Source organism: Cryptotermes secundus, unplaced genomic scaffold, assembly GCF_002891405.2.
Source record: "Cryptotermes secundus unplaced genomic scaffold, Csec_1.0 scaffold29, whole genome shotgun sequence".
Lineage (NCBI taxonomy): Eukaryota > Metazoa > Arthropoda > Insecta > Blattodea > Kalotermitidae > Cryptotermes > Cryptotermes secundus.
This window is the reverse complement of record NW_019719356.1, coordinates 221,971-246,795: the sequence shown is the minus strand read 5'-3', so window position 1 is coordinate 246,795 and position 24,825 is coordinate 221,971. Positions and strand designations below refer to the sequence as shown.

At 41.9% G+C, this 24,825-nt stretch overlaps 1 protein-coding gene across 13 annotated transcripts in view; it reads left to right on the top strand.

The window, feature by feature from the left end:
• Positions 1–24,825, top strand: part of LOC111864256 (serine/arginine repetitive matrix protein 2) — a 389,125-nt gene that overhangs the window by 154,888 nt on the left and 209,412 nt on the right. For all 13 annotated transcript variants that reach the window (XR_002842763.2, XR_002842762.2, XM_023851362.2 and 10 more), the window contains exon 3: positions 2,278–2,345. Coding sequence is in view for 11 of the 13 variants with exons in the window: in XM_023851362.2 (XP_023707130.1) it covers positions 2,303–2,345 (43 nt within the window). In the remaining 2 variants the exon portion in view is untranslated. The remainder of the gene's footprint in view (positions 1–2,277; positions 2,346–24,825) is intronic.

The following is a 24,825-nucleotide window of genomic DNA, read 5'->3' as shown; positions in this document are numbered from 1 at the left end:
CACGAGTTTCCCTTTCACTTACTCACATAATGTAGACAGTCAAGCTGCAATTAAAGCACTTGGTACACACCAAATCACTTCAAAATTGGTTTGGGCCAGCCACCAATCCCTGATACAACTGGCCAGACATGACAGAGTACAACTGATAAGGGTGCCAGGTCATGAGGGTATTGCTGGGAATGAAACCGCAGATCTGCTGGTAAGAACAGGATCTGAACATCCGAACCAGCTTGCAGCATCTCAATTGGAGTTTCCAAGAAAGCGATCAGGGACTGGACTAACAGAAACCATAAAAAATACTGGGAATCCTTAATTGGACTCAAACAGGCAAAGGGTTTTATATCAGGACCCTCTGCCAGAAGAGCAAAGGATCTGTTGAGATTAAACAGAGATCAACTAAGACGGGTGGTAGGATTACTTACCGGACACTGCCACCTGAAAGGACACCTTTTCAAGCTGGGACTGACAGATAACCTAACCTGTGAAAGGTGCCTACAAGAAGACGAATCAGCCACATACACCCTGTGTGACTGTGAGACCATAGCTTACTCAAGATTCCGTCACTTGCGTCAGTTTTTTATGGAACCAATTGACTTTTATGACGCCCCCATAAGCAGGGTCCTACAAACAAACTCTGTGATTTTAGTCCGCAAACGAATTATATTTTATTAAAAGTGTAGGATCAATAAAGGGTTAATCCAAGGGGAAGCACAATAGATCACTGAAGGTCGCATTTCAGGGGCCGGTTTTTATGGCTCACCCCTTACATACATGCGTACATATATACATACTCAGATAATATTATGTCTTGCGTTTCTCTCTCCGCGTGCTTCTAAGGATTAATTATTGTAGATTCGTAGAGGAGCATGTAGCAGTGGTTCTAGAGTTACACGTGATCAGTAGCCAGATGAAATGGATGGCGAATCGCCTGTCATTTGTCATACAGCATGTGTTGTAGGCTTGTCGTCTTTCTACATGGCCTGAAGCGAGCTTCAGAATTAGATTACTGTGGTCCGATCTGATATTCATCGTAATCTCAAACCCAACCGCTAGAGCCACTGCTGACGTAACCACATGAAAGGGACTCTTGCCACAGTCAGTAGCCCCATACTGTCGAATGGGTTTGTTCCAGCTGTAACACTCGCATTCGAGATTCACTCAAATCGAAACTGTGGTTATTCCTGATTTTCCTCAGTCCTGTCATTCGAATGTCGGGATATTACCTCGATTAATCCATAATTTATTTCGCTATGGGTCTACAACCCTTCGGACTTAGGCCGTTCTTTTAGTTTCTTAGTCCTACACACAGTCGGTAGAACTCCTTGGATGGGGGATCAGCCCGTCGCAAAGCCGCTACCTACACACAGAACAACACAAACCCAGAATAAACAAACACAGACGTTCATGCCTCCAGTGGGATTCGAACCTACGATCCAAATGTTCGAGCGGGCGAAGATGATTCATGCCTTAGACCGCGTGGCCACTATGACCGTCTGTCAATCTTGTTACCATTTCAAACTATACTCTAGGCGCCGGAGCCGGGATAGCTCAGTCGGTATAGCAACTGGCTATGGCCTGGCATGACGAGAGGTCGGAGTTCGAGTTCCGGTACGGTCAAATATTTTCTCTTCTCTAAGTCGTCCATATGGGCTCAGGGGCCCACCCAGCTTCCTATCCGGGGGCTCTTTCCCTTCGAGTAAAGTGACCGGGGCGTGAAGCTGACCACTCACCTCCAACTATTGCGGAGGTCAAGGAAACATGGATCTATACACCCACTCCCCCTTTCGCCTTCATGGCGTAAAGCTTAATTAGTTAAGCACACGGATAACTTAGTCTTTTTTTTTAATTTGTAGCCTAGACACCGCGTCATAACATTATCCACAGTGGAACTCCACAGTGCGCTGTGTCTCTAGGGAGTCTGTAGTGTTCAGTTTGTCAAGCGATTCACAGCCTTTACGAATACGGGAGAAATATTACTATAATACAAGGGCCCAAAGATGGACGGTATTCCGAGCCAGATAAATCTACTCCACAAAAATTGTCACCACATTTCTTTTAAGAAACCCTTCCGTCTACATCTAGTTCTCCGAAGTGAATTCTTTACTTTGTATCTTCCATTTGCAGCTAAAGTTTTATATGCATTTTTCCGAATAGTGTTTCGCTGAACAAAATCTCTCCTAGAATACTTTCTTCAATGTCTACACCGATAACCTTTCGTTTTATTGACTTTTTTATGTTGGATGATTACTTGATGATTGATTATTTCTTTGTCTGCAGGAGAAACAGGCCAAGAAGAAGCAAGATGGAGTCAGCCATGAAAAAAGGTTCAAGCACTGAGTCCCAAGGTAGGACAGACATTGCTTTGTTGCTTTGTTTCGTTTCACTTTCAGCTGCTCAAAGCAATGTTTCTGACATTAAGTGTATATATATCATGGGATCAATGTTAAGAATTGTTAAACTATAGTTTTAGCGCAGTCACTACGAAATTTTTCCTCAAATTTCGCCGGTTAGCTTACCACTTCTCGTTGTCTATGCGTCAGTAAGTCAAGTACCGCTGAAAGGATTACCGTTAATTTTGCTATTAATGGGTTTCACTAAAATTTGTTTTCATGTTTTCAACCTTAGTTAAAGTCTGACAAAATTAAAGTTCACCTTACATGAAGATCTACACGCGTTTCTGCTCACATTTCGAGCGTAACTCGCTAAATATTTGTTTTAGCGAAAACTATTTGTAATAGGAGTTGTGGAGAAAAATAAAGCCATATATTATACCTCCAGATGATGGAAGGTGTACTAGTGAAATTAAATCCAGGATTGCCATGGCAAAAGCTGCATTTAGCAAGAAGAAGAATCTTTTTACCAGCAAATTGGACTTAAATTTGAGGAAGAAACTAATGAAATGCTACATTTGGAGCATAGCTCTGTATGGGGCTGAAACATGGACACTTAGGGCAGTAGATCAGAAACATCTGGAAAGTTTCGAAATGTGGTGTTGGAGAAGGATGGAGAAGATCAGTTGGACCGATTATGTGAGAAATGAAGAAGTGTTAATTAGAGTCAGTGAGCAGAGGAATATCCTACATGAAATAAGAAAACGGAAGGCTAATTTGATTGGTCGTGTTTTACGCAGAAACTGCCTTCTAAAAGAAGTTATCGAAGGAAAGATAGAGGGGCGGATAGAAGTGACAAGAAGACGAGGAAGAAGACGTAAGAAGATGCTGGATGACCTTGGGGACAGAAGAGGATACTGTCATTTGAAGGAGAAAGCTCTAGATCGCATTAAGTGGAGGAATTGTTTTGGAAGAGACTGTGGACCTGTCGTCTTGACAGATTACTGATGATGATGATGATTATAGCTCACACGTTTTTTTCGGAAAATGCTGCGGTTTTCAAGAGAATTAAAGGAAAATAGATCTGGAGCTCTGTCAACTACATGTGAAAATGGAGCTGTTTAATTTACTATCATTAAAGACCGGATGTGGTCAATTTCTTCCCTAACTATTTCTCTATTCTACGTGAATATTAACGTTCGAGAATTTATCACTATTACAGGACAGATAGGGATTATATATTGCGGTGTTTGTTAACGTATAACATATGTAATATAAATTGCCAAAAAATTCACCATTATTAATATCCAAGTATTTAAGTGTAAATAATGTGAAAAATTATCGGTCCTATATCTCTTCCGTTTTTTCGTCCACTTCCTTTTCAAAATCTAAGTTGAGTTTAAATAATTTTTCTTCGTCATAGGCTCAATTTAGAGCGATGCAAAGTTTTCGCTTTATTCCAATCCATATTCTCACAGCGGTGACTAAGAAGATGTGACATCTTGTCATCTAGTGGAAGTTCGCCGAAGTTTCGAACCAAGTAACCCAACAAGAAATGAGTAGCAAGTGGAGCGATGCTCTTTATTCTCGCGATAAAAAGAAACACTCTGTATTATATCAGAGAGAAACTTTTTTTATTGCTAGTGGGGTGGGACTAAGTCCCTTGTACTGCGGCCACTTCTGGCCTATTGTACTAACCCCAGATGATAGGTGAGGGTGATTGTGGAGCAATTGGTGAAATGAAGATTGGCAGAGGAAACCGAAGTACTCGGAGAAAACTTGCCCCAGCGCCTCCTTCTCCACTAGAAATCGCACTTGACCAGGCCCGGGGTCGAACCCGGGCCGCCACGGTGGGAAGCCAGTGACTAACCGCTTGAACTATGGCGCGGCCCAGAGAAATCCTTAGCCACATGTTTTTATGCGAAATTTCGTGAATATTAATTGAGTGTTGCATGTTGCATGTGTAATGCTCAAGAAGATAAACATAAGAAGACTATAAGCGCAGCAGAAATGTAAAATAAACTTCTTTATCAGTTACATCGACTTTTGTAACTTTCGTCGTTTCAGCACAATATTTTCCCATTCAACAAAAACGAAACTTCAACATATTATGAACGCTATTTATGCCACGATAAAGCTAAAATGAGACAGTTTTATCTGCCTAACATGCTATTACTGAAATTGATGTCAAACTAGGAACGTCTTCTCCATTTTTCCCGCCAAAACTTTCTTTCATGCGTAAACCTCATTAGAACCTTAGAGCTGGAAGTATCTTTGTGAACGGCATGGACGCGCATAATGTGGGGCTCCTCAGAAATTGTTTCGGGGACGTGAAGAAGAATTTTAGTCTCATTAAAGTAGAAGAAGTATGTCTGGAATCCAAGAGTCATAAAATTGGAATCATAATTAAAGTCAGACGAACACTGTTGTATCGCGCAGAAAGGGACCAGGGTACGTACTTAAATAAGGGTGAACATTTCGACCGCCAGGTGGTCGTATTATCCACACTGAGCTCTTCTGGACAATTTCCTATGGTACTTTACGGCGCTGTCCATATTTGGACTACGTAGCAACGAATAGTAAAGCAAAAATAGTAAAGTTGTCCCTGTGCTTAACTAATTAAGCATTACAAAATGAAGGCGTAGGGGGAATGGATGTACAGATCCAAATGTTCTTGACCACGGCACTAGTTAGAGGTGAGTAATTAGTTTCACGCCCCGGCCGTTTTACTACTGAGGAAGGAGGCTTCGGTACCCATTGAATATGAGATTGGGTGGGCCCCAGCGACGGTCTGGACGACATGGAAAAGAGAAAATTCTTTATTCTACCGGGACTTGAACTCCTATCTTTCGGGCGTCCAGCCCGTAGCCTGTCTCTATACCACTGCGCTATCACGACCCCTAGCAACGAATAGTAGAACGATTAATCAATTAAGAAATGGAATATATCTGAATGGAAACAGATGTACAGATATTATTTCAGAAATTGCCCGGAGGGACTGAGTAAAGCCATAGTCAGGGTATCAGGTGTTCAGACCGATATTTGAACCTAGTCCCTCTCAAATACGATTCAAGTTTGTTAGCACTATGCTAACAAGTTTGTTTTCCCTATGCTTCATATAAATTTATATTAGCAAAATAGCTTACCTTTTTCGAAAAAGCTGAGATAGCGCAGTCGGTGTAGCTAATGGTTACGGGCTTGACGATCGAGGGGTCGTAGTTCGAGTCCAGGTATGATAAAGAATTTTCTCTCCTGAACGTCACCCAGACCGGCTCTGGGGCCCACCCAGCTTCCTGTCCAATGTGTACCGGGGGCTCTTTCCCTGAAGGTAAAGCGGTAGAGGCGTGAAGCTGACCACTCAACTCCAACTAGTGCCGAGGTCAAGAAAATGTACATCTATATATCAACTCCCCCATACGCCTTCATGGCTTAATGCTTATTTAGTTAAGCAAGGGGACAATTTTACCTTACATTTTTGAAAACTTATTTTGTATTCCTAAATTCTAAACTTAGTTAATGTTTATATTTGGCTATATGCAATTCGGTGCAAGTTCTGAAAAAAAAAATTAAAAACTTATTACATCGAATATAAGGCCCCAGAACCGATATCAAAGCAAGGTTGACACTGATTGATTCAACTCTCAGCACGTGACCAAATCTCGTACAATTGAAGCGCAAATAACCGTCACCCACCAACTCCTCCAATTTCTGTACAGTTCCAATGAACTGAGCAGAGCGCCTGCTGAGTATGCCTCACGCACTGCACGACAAGTGGTTTCACGTCCAGTGACTGTCCATTGGGAACAACGTAGATTGAGGGTGCTTCAGGAGAACGAGCTGAAGAGAATATTTGGATTTAAAGAACAAAACCAAAGACGAAGATGCAGGAAATAACAATAAGGATGGATTGGGCGGAGCTTGTAGCACGCATAGGAAAGAGAAGGAAGCTGTAAAAAGAAATAATCTGAGAAGTTAACGGAAGTAGTCCAGTTTCGAGATCTCGATATAGATGGTAGAGATGGGTCTGTAACAATTTGAACATGGGGGTGTGGACTTGATTCATTTTGTTCAAGACAGGGACCAGCTGTCAGATTTGCGTATCGAAAATTCAGATTCCATGAAACGTAAGTGTATTCTTGAACAGAAAATGATTATTGGGCCCCAGAAAGACTATACTTCATTGTGAGTATTAGTTAGTTTGTTGGTTGGTTGGTTTTTGGGACTTTATAATTAAAAATATCCCCTCAGTATAATTCATGAGATTAAATGAGATTGGAAGACACATAATACGCACGATAACGGCTACAATAAATGCATGCAATATTTTAATAAGGAAATATAGTGGGAGAGAAGGAACTAGCCGTAGATGAAGATGATATTACAATGCATTTTGCAGAAATTGTTTCAAGGGATTTAACTGGATTCAGATGGCGCAGGATAGTGACAGCTTGTAGCAGTTATCGAACACTGTTTTGAAACAAAATTCGACAGGGTGAATCGTATAGAACCGGCCCGATGAATTTGCTAATAATTCCGCAGGTGATGCATATAACCGCTCACAATTACGACATAATAATCCGTGGGCCGTGCTCAGACTAATGGTGTGCGCATGATCCGGCAAGTGGCAGCCCTTATGTTGCAAGGTCAAGGGCAATGCCGAAACGTGTTTGCAGTGCGCAGGCGACAGTCATAGAGTGTTTCTAATGCCTACTTGAAAACGGCGGACACTTTCAACACCTGCTCTGATCACGGCACACAATCCAAGATAAGATATGTGTAAATTACTTTAATATCTGTATGGTATATTTGGTATTACACCTCATTTCGTCGTGCCGGTTCTTTGTGAATCACCCTGTATAAGAATTGAATGGGATATTTGTCAAGAGTTTTATAAAGATCCTTTATCATGGAAACTGACTTAAATATGCTGTTTCGGTTAACTGTTTCGCTGCCCAATAAGAAACATAATTGTGATTATATTTTCGCTTTTTATAATTAACTTAACTTCTCTGTAGTGTCTATTGGTACTAGTTGCTATGGTTACGAAGTGCTTAGCCGACATTCGCGTCTTTTTTGTCCTTTTCAGTTGTTGTCTGACCCAGCTGACTGGCCTGTCGCAATTTTGAGATGTGTAACGTCACACTGTGACGCGATAAGGGAGCCGTATACCCGTAAAACTATCCTTCAGAAGGACCGGAAACTTTGATCGCTTTCCACAGTTGTCCAAGATACTTCTTCGAGACATAAGAACCACAGAATCGCCGTGGCTTTACAGCTCAGTGAGTTCCATGAATAAAACTAAAGAAAATGTCCGATTGTCTTTTGCAGTCAACAGCGTTCGTATTTCTTTCGTGTATAACGATGTCTCCTTGTCCTTATTTTCCTCTTGGCGAACATTTCGTTTCGTAGATTGCTTTACCGATTTCAATTAAATTTATTATATATTGATATCTACTCATTTAATTTAAGTTTGGCTTATAACCATAATTTAAGTTAATTTCGGTTTTATCTTTTTCTGTAATTCAAAATGTAAAGATTTGTCTACATAATATGAGGCACATTTCATAAAATGAAATCACATTAAATATCTCCCTGGTATCAGAACTCGAAGGTTCAACACCTCTAATACCAGAACACGCCACTGGACTGAACACGATCCTGAGCCAGTTCCATCCACCTCCCGTCCTCACAACCTGTTTCCCTAAGATCCATCTTACTAATTAACTAACTCTCTGTCGTTGTATTTTAGCGTCCTGTTGCACTGATTTTCGTCCATGACATGTCTGCCGTGTCCGTCTTGTAGTGCACACAATTTCACTTGTTATTTCACAACATGTTTCGGCACTATAGTGCCATCATCAGGTGCTCCATTTACGTTAATCTATTGCATTGCTTGCCATTATGTCATTGTAAAATTATTTTTAAAATATTTAAAAATATTCGTCACTTATAATAAATTTTTATACACTAAAATCTTGTTAAGATATTCATCTTATCTGTCCCAATTCAAAACCCGCGCGTGGTTCTTCCACTATGGGAGTCGTTCCTCTTATACTCCATGTGTATCGTGTCCCGTGATGTGTGTTCCCTTTTTGGCTGCGGGTGTTGTAGCAGAACCCCAAAGTTCAACACCGCTAATGCGAAAGCCCGCCACTGGACACGATCCTGAGCCAGTTCCATCCACTTCCCATCCTCACAGCCTGTTTCCCTCAGATCCATCTTACTAATTAACTAACTCTCTGGTAGCAGAACCCGAAGGTTCAAAACCGCTAATATCAAAGCTTACTATTGGACACCATCCTGAGCCAGTTCCATCCACCCCCATCCTCACAATCTATTTCCCTAAATCCCATATTACGAGTTAAGTAACTATTTATTAACTTCATTCACAACATTTAAACGAAATGGAATAATTTTTAAAACACGGTGAATGTTTCTCCGAGCTTAACTGATTTAGCACTAATTCCTGAAGATGTATGGGGGAATAGGTATATAGATCCACATTTTCTTGACCTCGGCACTAATCGGAGAGAAGTCCAGTAAAAATAGCAGCCCCGTTGTATAGTGCCTCATTTGATCTCACCGAATATTACACTTACTTACTTACTCATGGAGCTGAGCCCTTCTGGAGCCGCCAATTCTGCAGCTACTCAAGAATTTCCCAGCACTATATGGAACCCGAAGGTTCATTACCGTGTTCACAAGAGTCCTCCACGAGTCCCTATCCTGAGCGAGACCAATCCAATCCATACCATCCCATTCTATCTCTCTAAGATACATTCTAATATTGTCCACCCACCTACGCCTTGGTCTTCCGTGTGGTCTCTTTCCTTCTGGCTTTCCCACTAATATCCTATACGCATTCCTCGTCTCCATCATTCCTGCTACATGACCACCAAACATTATACAATTCATTAGGTAATAGTCTTGGATTAGAAAGTTTTTGTGTGATGTGGTAACTAAAAGTCCTTGCGTTGCATTTCAATCCTTAGAAAAGAGTGATTCAATGTCAGGATCTCTTCATTTTGCCCACCAGAGTATTCATAGTTTCATGTTATTCTTGAAATAAACAAAGATTGTTTTTCCCCCAATAACAATGACAAACTTGCCTCTATAATGGTGAAACAGTGTGTTCTCTGTACGACACGAAATGAGTCTCTAAATATTATATTAGATGAATTGTGTGTTCACTTTCAGTCTACGTTTATTAGAAAGAACGAGCAGGCGAAGCTTAGTAGGCTTCTAATGAAATACTGCGTTTTCTCGTCCTCACAATAAAATGCGTCTCACTTCTCCAGTAACTTTCCACTTTCACTCACTCTTCTGCTATACTTTCTATCTCCCTTTCATGCCTCATTTGACTGGCACAACTAGGAGAAGCTGTTCATATCGCACCCCCTATTGATTCCTCACAGCAGTAACACTGACAGTTGAAGCTAGTCTGTAGACAACTCTCGCTGTCTCTTCCTCGTGCTTCTGAAGGCGCGTCAAGATTCGTGCTCGTGCTCGTGTGACTCGCTATGCTCGCGAGTAATGTGGACGATATGACAAGGCACGAGACAAGCACATTTTAAATTTTTAATTTAAAAACTATAGCCAATAAATTAAAATACGACTACAGCCTATACACACTACGAGTAAATATACGGATCCTCATGCGCCGAAGCCTGGCGAGCAACTGAAGTAGTGTGGACGGAGATTTACGAGCACAAGTAAAAGCCAGACGAGTCTCCCGACGAACACGAGCACGAGTAATGTGGAAGCACCTTGAGAGGTAATCCCATGTATTAGGGGGAGTAACCAAGATGTGAGACACTTTCGAATATAACCGTGAAGTCTGGTTTCCCTGCCGGTTCTTCCTTAAGCCCCTGCTGGACATTGGCGGCTTTTGCTCTGCGGTAAAACGCTCTCTAGATAAAATTGCACGTCAAATCATGAGACTCCTTTGCAAGCATATTAGCTCGGAGTTGCTCTGTCTTATGTTTCATAAATCCTTATTCGAATCTTCACCACATAACTTGGATCTACTGCCAATCTTCCTTCCACCAATTGCTCCACAATGACCCTCATCTATCATCTTGGGCTAGTATAATAGGACAGAAGTGGCCGCAGTACAAGGGATTAGTCCCACCCCACTAGCAATAAGAAAATTACTCATAATACTGCGTCGTATCACACTGTTGCATGTCGCTTATTTATTACTCCTTTGTGATTAGGCGTCTTACGTGAGACTTTCCTTTTAAAATGTTAGAAACTTTAAACTTATTATAGCAGTTTTAATATATTACGACACTTGAAGATGGCCATCTAGGGCAGAAACATCTTGTGTTAAATGTGTAAGTGGAAGAAAAAGGAACAATTTGTTGCATTATTGACGGACTGTGCTATACATAGACGTTTTAATTAAAGCTTTGCAACAGGACGCTAAAATATAGAATTAAATACAAAATCTAGAATCTCTTTTACATCACTGGTGTATGCACACTAAAAAAAAATAGAAAAATTATTGAACATGACGTTTTCTTTGCTGTCCGTGACGCATGAAAGGAAGCTAGGCGGGTAGTTGTTCCCCAAATTTCTTTTCTTTATTTTATGGTCTATTTCGGTCCTACAGAGCTGCAGATGCGTTGCAAAATTTACAGTCTCTCGTCTTATGACGTGCACGTCTATAAATCGATTTACGACTCATAAATTTACACTAATGAAGCATCTTCCGTCTACTAAGCATCCATTAAAATCGAGTAATTAACATAAAGGTAAATTTGCCCCTGCGCTTAATTAATCACTACTCCATGAATATGTATGGGGGAGTGGAGATTAAATTCCTCGCATTCTTAACCTCAGCACTAGATGGAGATAAGAGGTGAGCTTCGCGCCCTTTCTGCTTTATCCCCTAGGAAAGAGCCCTCGATGTCACTGATAGGTTATGTGGGCCCCAGAGCCGGTCTGGACGCTGTGGAGAAAAGAAGAATATCTCGCTCTGGTTACTCGATCGTCCGTCCCGTAGCCTTGCAATCAGTGTATAAATTTAATATTTGAGAAGTTTCCTGTCTTTGCCACATATATCTCAACCAAAATAATTGCAGACCTATTTCAGAAAATTCACATTCTGCCTGTCCAGCCACGTATGACGGACGTGAAGTCACTTCTCGAATTGTCGAGCATATCAAAGAAAGACCTACTTCAGACGATGGACTAGTCCTTGAAGGATACTTCTTTTTAAGAAGCTATGTAATCTCTCAGCCACTCAGGACATTCCTTGACTTTTGTTGCAACCGGAAATTCATTGCCTTGTTCCAGAGAGCCATCCAAAGTTCCCCCCATCCTGAGCCTGAAGAATCCAGTCAACAATCTAAAGCACTATTTCTTTAAGATCAATTTAATTATTACTCGCACCTATTGTTGCAAGCAGTCTCACCCTAGGAGACTTCCCAACCAAATCTGTGTTCATATCTCAACTACCTCATGTATTCAACATTCCCCGAACGTCTATCATTCTTGGTTTGATCGCCTGAATTACTATTTTGTGATGAGTACAAGTCATGAATCTCCTTAATAAGTAGCTCATCCACTTGCTCAACCTCCCTCCTGGATTTAAACGGAGTTTTCTTGTATTCTCGTCTATTTTCTTCCAATAATGTGGAGAAAGAAATTCTCACTTATTCAAAACAACAACCAAATAAGGACTGTCCAACACAATTATGTTGTAAGTTAGTTATTTACTTAGTAGTGTTTCACTGTAACTCTTTCTTATGGCTAAGATAGGTATTTACTTTGTAGTGTCACCATAATCATCTTTAAGATATCTAGTCATTAGTGTTCTTGTTGTAAAGTCGCTACGTACTTAGTAGTGTTTCGCCATAACTGTTTTGTCAGATAGCTATTTACTTAGTAGTGTTTCACCATAACTGTTTTTTCAGATAGCTATTTACTTAGTAGTGTCACAAAAATCATTTTAGGTAGCTACTTGTTACTTTTCACCATAATTGTGTTGTAAAGTAGCTACGTAGTAGCGTTTCACCATAACTGTGTTCTAACCTTCCCACATTTCTTCTCGTCATACTCTGAATATGAAGTCTGTCAGAATCACGTCCATCCATAAAATTCCCCCAAATTACTATTCTGAATGCGGTTCTTTTTTAAGTCGTCTTTCATTCCTGACTTAACTTTGATTGGACGGGAAAAGCCCTTCGCCCTCACCCACGGCCATGACTACTGTTACCCCCCCCCTTCCTGCTCTTTATGATCAAGCGTCGCAGAAACTCATTCCCCCGAACATTATGAGCGAAACTTGATTCTGTGTGGCACGTTGCTTTTATTTCCTGGCGACCATGGCAACATGCTAATTGCCTTTGTTGTAGGTCTGAGTTTTGTAACGTGGCTAATGAATGTTGGGAGGGGGGGGGGGGTTCTATTAAAAAGTTTAAAAATATTTTTTGTAGTTTTGCACAAATTCCGTTACTTCATTACGGTGAAGAATACTTTGAACACGAGGCCATGATACATTTTGTGTCCTGTAAGAGCTACAGTCTTAGCCAGAATACAGGACGATGGACAAAGTCCCAAAACCCAGTAATTCTGATTGTGATGAGTAATTTAATTTTATATTTGGACGTAAGCGACCCCTCCTCCTCCTCTTTCTCTCTCTTCTCCTTCTCCTAGAGTCCTTTCCATTGTATACGGTTAGATGGACGAAAAGCCTCCAATCTCTCCCCTTTTCTCTGCATAATCCCCCTTTTCTGGTTTCTTGCCAGTTTCCTTCAAGCCTTCCCGGTACCTGTCTGTCATCTCTTCGCACCATGACGAGGCTTCAAGTGGAAAAAACTTTCCTCTCTGATAAGAACGCTCTAAGCTTGGCATGTAAGCCTTGATAGACATCTTTGGGTATTCTCAGTTTCGTGATTACAGAGGTAGGCCCATAGGAAAAGAAAAGATTATGCTTGAAACCCTAAAATTAGGAACAGAAAATAACTTGAATATATATAAACAGCACAGCTCACAGACACGGACGAAGAGAAACAAGATATTAAATGTGCCTGTAACATAACAGGGGGAACGCAGTAGCGTAATTGGTTCAGGTACTACACTCCAAGACGGAAGGTCGCGGGTTCGATTCCCAATTATATCATTGGGTTTTTCAGTTCACCTAATCCTTCCGGCCGCACTGTGGCCTTGGGATCGATTCAGCCTCTAACACAAATGAGTACTGACCACGCGACACCATCTCTCCGCAAGAGTTAACACTAATTTCGCCGACAAGCGGCGGTTGCTAGGTCGGTATAGTTCGGTTGCGGACTACAGGCCACAGAGTTTTTTGTTTTCCATCAGCATGGAATTTTTCAGATTCGAGTCAGGAGGCTTAAGTCGATTTCTTTTGTTTTGACTAGGTTTGGCAATACGTCCAAACAGTCCTTCTGAATATGAAGAGCATTGAGTCGACTCCTACCGCATGACCTCCGGGGCACACATCTATTGTCCGCAGGGTTTTTAAGAAACTTGGGAGGGGGGATTCTGTATCAGTCAGTATGAATATCACATGAAGATTTAAATTTCTATAAATGTGCCGGGATAGCGCAGTTGATGTAGCCACTGGCTACGGGCTGGATGACCGAGAGGTCGGAATTCGAGCCCCGGTAGGGTCAAGAGTTTTCTCCACGTCGCCTAGACCGGCTTTACGACCCAACGAGTTTCCAGTATAATGGGTACCGGGCGCTCTTTCCTCAGGGGTAAAGCGGCCGGGGCTTGAAGCTGACCACTCGCCTCCGACTAGTGCCGAGATCAAGAAACTGTGGATCTATACATCCACTCCCTATGCTCCTTCATGGCGTAGTGCTTAATTAGTTAAATACAGGAGACAACTTTATATTAATTTATAATTTTTAGCTTACTTTCCTTATTTCGAAAGAATAAAAATAGGCTTATGCGAACGTCATGCCCTCTGTGTGTCTCTGTATCCCCCTCTATTAACTTTTGAATGGTTGAACCAAACTTTCTGAAATTTTTTACTTCGATCATAGCGCCTGAGCCCATCTCATTATCGTAATTTATGAATTCTCACACCACTCTACGTGTCTGCGTGTGTATCCCCCTAACGTTGTTAAGCAACGGCTGAATAAAAATGTTACCGCGGTAAAGAATATATGCAACAATAGAAGGATTAATGGATTATTTGTTTCCTGCTCGGTCCGTGTCCTATCAAAGGAGAGTAAGTGATTATTTCTTCCCAGTACCCCTTTTTCTAAATCTTTGCTCTATTTTCATGTATCTCGCAAGACAATTAGTAATAGTGAATTGGACACTAAATGGAAGGAATTGATCGTGGTCTGTTTCAAGACTCTATTCCATATACTGGTGGAACTGGAGAAAAACGAGAAAGAGATGGGTTTGTCATTATGTCAGACTATATTCTTATACTCATGAGGTCCAGAATACGAAATACAAGTGCTAACAACTGGTACTACATAACGATATTTGGTGTTATTGATGAAGATAACGAAAAATCAAAATGTAGTCGGTGCCATGTCGGTCACGGTAGCCGAGCGGTCTAAGGCATGTACTGTCTTCGCTCGCTCGGAAACCGGGATCGTGGGTTCGGATCTGTTTCCTGTGAGGTACGAACTGAATTCTTATATATTATTCTTATACACTGCCGGTCACAGTAGCCGAGCGGTCTAAGGTATGCACTGTCTTCGCTCGCTCGGAAACTGGGATCGTGGGTTCGAATCCCATTCAGGGCGTGGATGTTTAGTTTGTGTGTGCGTTTTTCTGTGTTTATGTACAGATAGAGGCCTTGCGACGAGCTGATCACCCGCCCAAGGAGTCTTACCGAATGTGTAAGATGAAGAAAAACTGAAAATGAACGGAGAAGTTCATGTAGGTAGGCCTAGGCCCACTGGGGCTCTAGTGCCAAGGAAAAAAGAAGTCGATGCCATGTTTGGACTCGAACGTGCTACATACCAAGTGCTGAAATTAAGAGACGCGTCCTTCGCTCTCAGGGCACGTCACGGTGTCTACATCACGTCCTGAATGAATTTCGCTTGACGAGATCGCTCTAGGTTCTAAGTCTTCCTTTCTCTGACGCTTTTCAGGTGATTCGAGTGACTGCAATTTAGGATATGTCTTTCTATAAGCCTTTCAGCACTTCCTCTCGCTATCGTGTGCGGTGTGACGTCATCGTCTTCGTCACAGTATTAATTCTTGTGCCATTAACATAGCAGTCGGCCTTCTGTACAGTGCTTTTTCCCTCATTCTTCTTGTCCTCTGAAATTAGGCACTTGGATGCCTATACAGGCCTCAGATTTTCTGTCCGATATTTCTTTGATTATCTTCTTAATTTTCTTCGTGTTCGATTCGAGGATTATGCGTCAACCTGCTCCGACGGCCTCTTTGACTTGCTTCTGTGACGCCATATAGTATAGAAGAAAATTCTTGTTGTTTCCTGGACTTACTTTTAAATCCTGAACATGGAAGCAGTATGTTCCTCCGAAATATCAGCAACATTCTACCAGGTTACAACATACGATTGAATGAAATAATTGTAATAGAAAATAAATTATTTTTAAAAGACAAATTGAATTATTTGCAGTGAAACCAAAGAAATAAAAAAAATTGCGTTTTTTTTCGAATTCGGAAATCCTTGGGAAATAAATTATCGCGTAAGTCGGCGAAAGGGGGGAGAGTTGTATTTCAGTCGTGTTCAGTGTTATGTAATATCTTTTATCTCACTCTTGTTCTGGTCGCGCGTACGCGAAATCCTTCATAAATTACTTATTCAGTTGGATTTTGTCTCCAGTTGTGTAGGAATGGATGTTCCTCATCCGACAAATGTGCCCATTAGCCTGACGTACTGGCAGCAGGGTTTATCTTCTTTGTGTTCCAGCATCACGTGCTTCAGATGTACGTCATCATAAAGTATTTCCAGACAATGCAAGGTGTTTGCAAAATGTATGAACTGTAGCATAATGTAAAGGGGTATTATGAAGCGCCTCTTTAGAGGAACATTGGTAGCTGACGAAACATAGATTTGAATAGATGAGCAGCTGTCTGTTTCCTGCTCTTTCTGTGCATTACCGAGCCCGTTACCTTAGCGCACAGACTGACTGCTTCATTCAGATAGCTCAGTCCGTACAGTGAAATGAGGGGGAAGGGATTATTTTCTTCTCCACAGCATCTAGAACAGCTCTGTGGCCCGCCCAGCCTCATATCAGGAGATCTTTCGGTGAATTAGAGCTGGAAACCTACATCTAGTAACGAGATAAAATGCGTGGCGTTCTATATCAACCCCCACTACGTCTTCTTGGTATGGTGCATAATTAAGTACAGGGAGAATATTATGTTAAAATATAGTAGGCATATAGTGGAGGCTTAGTGGAGGGTGGAGTCCAACTGGGTCCACTCGGCACGGCAGCCACTGATTGGCCTATTGCAGCCTGCCCCGGGGAATTATGATGCTGGAGAATTTGGTGGAATGAAGATTGGCAGGGGAAATCGAAGTACTCGGAGAAAACCCGCCCTAGTGCCACTTTGTCCACCACAAATCCCACTTGACCAGACCCGGGATGGAAGCCGGGCTGCCGCGGTAGGAAGCCAGCGATTAACCGATTGAGCTATGGCGCGGCCTAAATATAGGTTGATATAGGACTATATCTTTATAATACATTGTCACGTGTCCGGGTATCCGTGGCAAATAATTATGGGATTAAGGTTTTGATGGAGCTGTTTTATTAGTTAAGTACGCCAGGCGGAACTACATACAATTATCACACGCGATGATTATAACAATTCGTAACTCTGAACAATGGACACACTCTAATGTTCCTTGTAACTACGCCAGACGAAGGCTTCTGTCTGTTCTCCTCTTGCTGATCACTGATCTGATCTCCGCCCTGGTCTTCTCCCATATCGTCGTCTTCCTGTCGAATATCTCGAACAGTCTTCACTGCTCCCTATATCGGTTCGGCACGGACCACCCACAGAAAACACATCGCTGCTCAGCAACGGATATAATGTATGGTTGTCAGGCGTGTCCACCCATGCGTTGCCTATTAATGGACGCCCTACTTTTGCGCTTTCGTTGCTTGGAACATGTTTACGTATTCGTCTCCTAGAAATGGCCCAATATATCACAATATTATAAAATATATATTGTGGCACGACAGCTGAAAACTGTAATGGTTTAGCTGTAGCAGACGTCCATTGCTGAGCAACGGTTCGGTAATCACCTTCCCGTTATAAAGACGTAGCAAGTTCCTAAACACAATATTCTCGTGACAACAAACAGATTAACAGAGGACAACTAACTGTTCGACATGCTGACTTATATTCGGGCCGCCTGGCAGTTGTAAAGGGAGTTCATCCATGAAATCAGGTCAGTCGGAGATTTATTCACAACAGAATTCAGAAGGCTGTTCAATAGTAGAAGTGTCAATGAGATAAAATTCGTTACCAAGCAACGACCAGCAAGCAGATGTTATAGCTACAGTAATATTTTAGAGTGTTATAATTATAGTATTTGTAGTTACGACTTGTGAATGTCCAGTAAATCTATTCATCTAATCCAGAGCCCATTGTTATAGAGTCACGCTAACCAGGAACATGTGAGAATATTTTATCGTGTGGCAGCAATCTTAAACCTCACTCTGTAGTCCTAGTTGAAAGAAAGTAGATTTAACGTCAAACCTCACAGCAGCAGACACACACAAACGGGTAGATGGACGTGACAGGTTTTGCTACTTGCTCCTGCCTACACAGCTCCCCCTCCCCTCGTGAAAGCCTCCCTAATGATTCGTGTCTCACGAACTGCCTTGAGCTTCTCAGAGGGAACATCCTCAAAACGACAAACCCTGGAAAAATATTATCTCAGGAACACCAGTATCGTCTTTCCTCGCTTTATTGTTTTATTCTTCGTTTCCCTTGCCTTTTTCATTCTTTCTTCATCTCTATCCGTTCTTTCTCCTTCTATATCTTTCGTTCTTTCATTACATTTCTTCCTAGCCTCCTCTTTCCTTTATTTGATTTCTCTTTTTTATATCCTTCTCTTTGTATAACCCCGTTTTATTTTCATTTTCCATCTTTCTTTTAACATCTCTCTTTATTTTCATATCTCTTTCTTCCTCCCTGGTATCCTCTCGTTTTGTGTGCATACATAGCTCGCTTTTATTTTATTCTTCGTGTTTCCATTATTATTTGCCTTTTGAAGTCTTTTTGTTTTTCTTGTGGTTTCTGTATATTTTTATCTGATTCTGTTGTTATTCTTGTCCCCATCATTTCTTCCTATACCTCCTTCCTTCTCTATCTCTTCCGTGCTTTTTTTTTTTCTTCCCTCTTTCGTTTCCCTTGCTTCCATTTTCTGTCCTCTTTTCTTCGTTTCTCTACTCCCCCCATCTTCCGCTGCTTTCATCTCGACTGACAATATCGCTTTGGCCGCAGTGAGCTGCTACAGGATGTTCCTCTCCTCCTGACCATTGAGGGCAGAAGCTGCGTGCTACAGCCAGCTGTTACCATCCTGACACAACTTGGCTGACTGATGGCCATGGTGTGTGTCTGAGGCACTGTGGCCGCTGAATAGAACCGCCACAATTAATGGCACCGCGGCCCACTAATGGCGTTCTGACGAATTTGTAGCGCACTCCTCTTTCTTTAGGTCATTAATAAGAACAGGACGCCTCATGTGTTTCGTGCTGCGTCTGGTGCGCCCCCTGCTTTACCCTTTGCCCCTGTACTCCATAATATAGCTAAACATTTCAGTGTTTCTCTCCTGAGTATCAGTTTCACAACGATTCTGAGGCTAAGTCTGCTTCGAATTGATCTCCGTTCCTAAGGCCGGGTACGCTGAGATTATTCGTGGTTTTCTTAAGTTCATACATCCAAATTCCCGGATAAATTGAAGTTGTCCTGTTCTTGAATAATTAATCAGCACTCCATGAATAGTTATTGCTATTGGAGACTCCACGTATTCTTGACCTCAGCACTAGTTAGAGATGGGTCGTTAGCTTCACGCCCTTGCCTTTTTACCCTACGGTACCTATTGGTTAGGAGGCTCGGTGGGCCCCATGACCGCTCTGGATGACGTAGGGGAGGAGCAAAAAATCTTGCCCTTACGGCTACTCACACTCCGACTTCTCGGCCGTCGTTCCCATAGCTAGTCGCTATGCTGATTGCATTGTCAGCTACAGTGCCTCAAATTATTACACGACAGTTTCCTCAGAATCCATTCCAATTAATTTTTCACTGATAATCCTAATATTCTACATTATAGATTCTAAGTTGTCGATGAAGACCGCAACTGATGAGTAAATAAATGTAAGTATGTGTTTTCATCCATGAGACACCATCGTCGATTTTCTTCTGGACGAAGACGAAAGTAACATAAATCCAATTTACCTTCTCAGTCTAATGTCTATTACAAGAATAATGGAGTACTCGTGAGCGTAGTTGGTTGAGGCACTACGCTACAAGCCAGAAGGTCACGGTTTTGACTCCCGATGAGGTCATTGGATTTTCTTCCATTTACATAATCCTTCTAGCAGCATCATGACCCTGGGGTCGACACAGCCTCTAACAGAAATGAGTAACAGGAACCTTCCTGAGGGTAAAGGTCAGCCGGTGCATAATGCTGACAACCACACCGCCATCTGTGAGCCGATTTTCTAGACCATGTGGGAGCCTCGACGTCTCACAACTCTATTGGTCTCTACTGCCTCTTACAGGGATAACTTTTATAACAAGAATAATGGATGTACTGTGTTGTAGATAGTATTACTTGGACGTGATGCCGCATGTTATGGTAAATGTCCATCAACGTGTCAACCAAAAAACTGTGCACTTAGCTTTCTTATATACGGGCTAAAATATTTATATATGGAATAAACATAAAGAAGCCGGTCACGGTAGCCGAGCGGTCTAAGGCATGCACTGTCTTCGCTCGCTCGGAAGCCGTGATCGTTGTTTCGAATCCCACTCAGGGCATGGATGTTTGTGTGCGTTTTTCTGTGTTTGTCTACAGCTAGAGGCCTTGCGACGAGCTCATCACCCGCCCAAGGAGTCCTACCGAATGCGTAAGATCTAGAAAAACCGAAATGAACGGAGTTCATGGAGGTAGGCGTAGGCCCACTGGGGCTGCAGTGCCAAGGGAAAAAAGAAAACCATGAAGATTAGTGATATTTGCATCATCGCAAAGAACATCTGTAATGTGCATGCCATTCATATTCCAGTACACTCTCCTCTCTTCTTATGTCCGTCCTAAAAATTACTTAAATCTTTGTCAAAAAGTTTATGTAGTCGTGGAAGAGGAGTATTATTTCTAGCTACTTGTTGCTTGTCTTACTCTTTGACACTAAATTTAAGGACGCAGTGTTTGTCCGAAACGTCGGAGAACTTCCATCGCACCGCATGGCGTCACATTTCAGAAAACAGTATTCTTCATAGTCACCGGTGTGACAACCTGAACTCCAACGCTGTACCTCTTTTCCCCCCATACGTCTTCATGTTATGATGCTTAATTAATTAAACACAGAGACAACTTCACCTTTCCTTCTATACATTTTATAAGGAAAAGATTTAACTCTGCCGGGTAGAACAAAAATAAAAACATATTATCTTCAGGTTGAAATGCATATAGGATACTGGTGAGAAAGCTAGAAGGAAAGAGATCACCAGTAAGACCAGGACTTCAATGGGAAAACAATATTAAAATGGATCTTAAAGAAATAAGATGGGATGATGTTGACTGGATCGATCTGGCTCAGGATAGGGACCAGTGGAGTTCTCTTGTGAACACAATAATGAACCTTCGGGTTAAATAAAATGCTGGTAAGTTCTTGAGTAGCTGCACAACTGGCGGCTTGTCAAGAAGGGCTCAGTTCCATGAAATGAGTAAAGTAGTGAGATGTATCGCCAGTTTCATCCAAAAAGTTTGTTATATATCTACCAAACTACACGGAGTCATATCCAAGACAAGCATTACCATCAAATTTATATTTGTTTTGCGTATGTTTCTTCGTTGCGTCTCTAAGCATTAATCGGCACTTTGCAACATCGTGAGAGGACAGAGGAAGTTTTCTAGGAACTGGGCACAAGAAGACAAGGATTTTTCCAAATATTTCTCTCTTTTGTACGTTACTTCTGTCTTGAATGTGCACAATGGCCACGTGGAAGAAGAAACGCTTCAGTTGAATAAAACTTGACAGTGAAGAGAGCCAGAACTCTGAAAGCAACATTGAATCCAGAAGAAAAGCGAAGAGGATTGGCAAAAATGACGTAAATGAAAGTAGGCGGACATGCCGCGTTACCTGATCGGAAGCGAGACAACGCAGCTTTCCCTTCCAACTGATCTGTCTCTCGTGCTATAATCTCTGTTCGCTCATTGTATTGATTGATGGCCGGAAGTGTGGCGACATTGGGAAAAGTATGCTCGGTAATATTGCTGCTTTGCTTGTTGTCTGCTTGCCTTCTTCCCCACCTCTGAAGATTGAGACAATAAGTTCCTCAGGAAATTCTGTTGGCTGTCAACAGAATACACAGCGTAATGTCCGAGAACACAGAATTCTTCATCTTCAGAAGGACTGTTTGGACGTATTGCCAAACCTAGTAAAAACAAAAGAAATCGACTTAAGCCTCCTGACTCGAATCTGAAAAATTCCATGCTGATGGAAAACAACAAACAAAAACAAAAAATCCGTGGCCTGTAGTCCGCAAGCCAACTATACCGACCTAGCAACCGCCGCTTGTCGGCGAAATTAGTGTCAAATCTTGCGGAGAGAGGGTGTCGCGTAGTCACCGCAACGAATCTCCACTGCCGTAAATTTTGGTTTTCTAGACCGGAGCCGCTATTACCTGGAAATATCTCCTCAATTATCCTCACGAGACTGAGTGGACCCCGTTCCAGACCAACGACTTCTCAGAAAATGTTGTAGAACAGGGAATCGAACCCGGACCTCTGGATCTGTAGCCAGGAACTCTGACCATTAGACCACAGAGGAATCGCCGACAAGCGGCGGTCGCTCGGTCGGTACGGAATTTGTTTGTTTGTTTGGAAGTTTTATCTGCTCAGTTTGATAAAAACACAAAAAAAACTGTCATCANCGGTTAACACCACATATACACGGTACCAAATCCCAGAAGACTGCTTTCTTCATAGTCACCGCCGTGAAAGCCTCAAATCTTACATTACCTTTTATTTTTGAAAAAATTGATAGCTTAAATATCTGCAAAACCGCAATAAACAAACATACAGAATAAGCGAGATACGTATAACAAACAACGTCTATACCCAAAGACGAATGATTGTCAAGTACATATCAGAAAAATTTTTGAAGGAAATTCAGAATTTATTTTATACAATGAAATTATAGAATTCTGAGTTTTCGTATATCTGAAATCTCTCCGGACGGATTAACTATCATTATGACAAGTTTGGTTGAAATATGTGCAACGGCGTGGAAATGCATAAAGGTCAAACAAATAAACACGTGTCCGTACATGTTACATAATGTCATAGTTCGCATTTGTTGCCTATGGAACATACAGATCTTGATCTGTCTCATTTTCTTCACACAGAAACATCCTTAATGACAAATATTGATGAAGTGTTGTATGAAACAAGATTAACAATTCCCCTTCCTATTCAGATACTGCGACATCTCGAATGCATCTGAGATACAGTATCTCGGTATTAATTACAAGTCAGGCAGAGCAAGAGCCTTTTGTTTGTGGAATTGTATTGCAGCATCCTGTTACACTGCAGAACAGCTACACACTGAACAAAGGAAAGAAACCAACATACCAAAAAGCATACACCAAACCCAAAACATATGTAAGTAAAGTAAAAGAAAGAAGTAAATGTATCCCTGTAACAGGCCGTGGAGGCTCATAGGGTTGTGAGATGTTGAGGTTCCCACACTTTGTAAGCAATGGCTCATAGATGGCGGTAAGGTTATCAGCCTTACGCGCCGGCCGCCCTTTACCCCCGAGAACATTCCAAGAATATTCCTGGTACTCATTTCTGTTAGAGGCTCAGTCGACCCCAGGGCCATAAGGCGGCTGGAAGGATTAGGTGAATTAAAAAAATCAATGACCTCATCGGGATTCTAACCCGCGACCTTCCGGCTTGTAGTATAGTGCCTATACCAACTACGCTACCGCGTGCCCCACCTCCCTCACAATATATGTGCACAACAAAAGTAATTTCGGCAAGATTATCTCGAAAAATATTTCATAAGCAATTTACATTATTCGTAAAATGCAAAATACAATAACGTAACTACAGAAAAAAGAAAAAAAAAGGAAACTCCGTGATTTCAGTCCGCAAGTGAACTATACCGACCGAGCGACCGCCGGTTGTCGGCGAAGTTTTAGTGCAAATTTTTTGCGGATAGAGGGTGTCGCGTGGTCAGCGCAACGAATCCCCACGGCTGTTAATTTCGGTTTTCTAGACCGGAGCCGCTATTTCCTTGAAATAGCTCCTCAGTTATCATCACGAGGCTGAGTGGACTCCGTTCCAGATCTACTACTATTCCGAAAATATCTGGTAGCGCCGGGAATTTAACCCGGACCTCTGGATCTGTAGCCAGGAACGCTGACCACTAGACCACAGAGGCGGTCAACGTAATTACAGAATAGCAGTAAATCTTCAATCCTGAACACCCGATTATGGCCGGTTAGGCAGAAACATATAGTGTGCTAGATGATGAGTGCGAAAAGACAAAGAACCTTCGAAGTGCGAATTTTAATAATTGGACGAAGTTGCACAGAGACGATGAAATGAGCGTGAAAACGATTTGTTTGTGGCCCTGGTGCAAATGTAGTAAGGAGGACTCTGTTAGAACGTACTTCAGCCCGGATATTTGGACCCATGAAGATTGTTGCATAGATTGTGTGTTTATGTCTGACCATTCAACTGATTCGGCAAAGTTATTCACATTTCAGCGTCTCTGATAATCTGGCACGCTTTCAATCCCATTGTTTTACCTCCTGTTGTTACGCTTTGAATACGTCTCTTGTTTTCAGGAAATGACACCGGACACATTGATACCCTTGTTCACGAAATCTCTAATTATACTGCCAAAATCTTTCGTTATTGGTTTCTATTCAAAGAAACCTTCGTATGTCAGTACATTTCCATAATAACTTAGTACTCCTATTGTTTGGAAACTGCTGATATTTCATTTCACTAATCTTAAACGCCAGGCAATAATGATATGTTTTAAGCCAGACAATTCATGGATAGAGAGGAAGGTGTTAGTTAGTTAGTTAGTTAGTTAGTTAGTTAGTTAGTTAGTTAGTTATTGGAGAGGATGAGTTTCCCCATGCACTTAGACCAGTCTTGGTCCATTGTGCTTCCCTCTATGATATTCTACCAGTCTCTATACCCTACCGATATTGTTGCGTACCATCAGTCCCGACCGAGCCAGCGAGTTCGGCCTCTACTGGCTTGGCGGTATCTATAATGCTTCCCCCCTCTATCAGAGGCGTTAGAGACTACTGTTGGGCGGGAAAC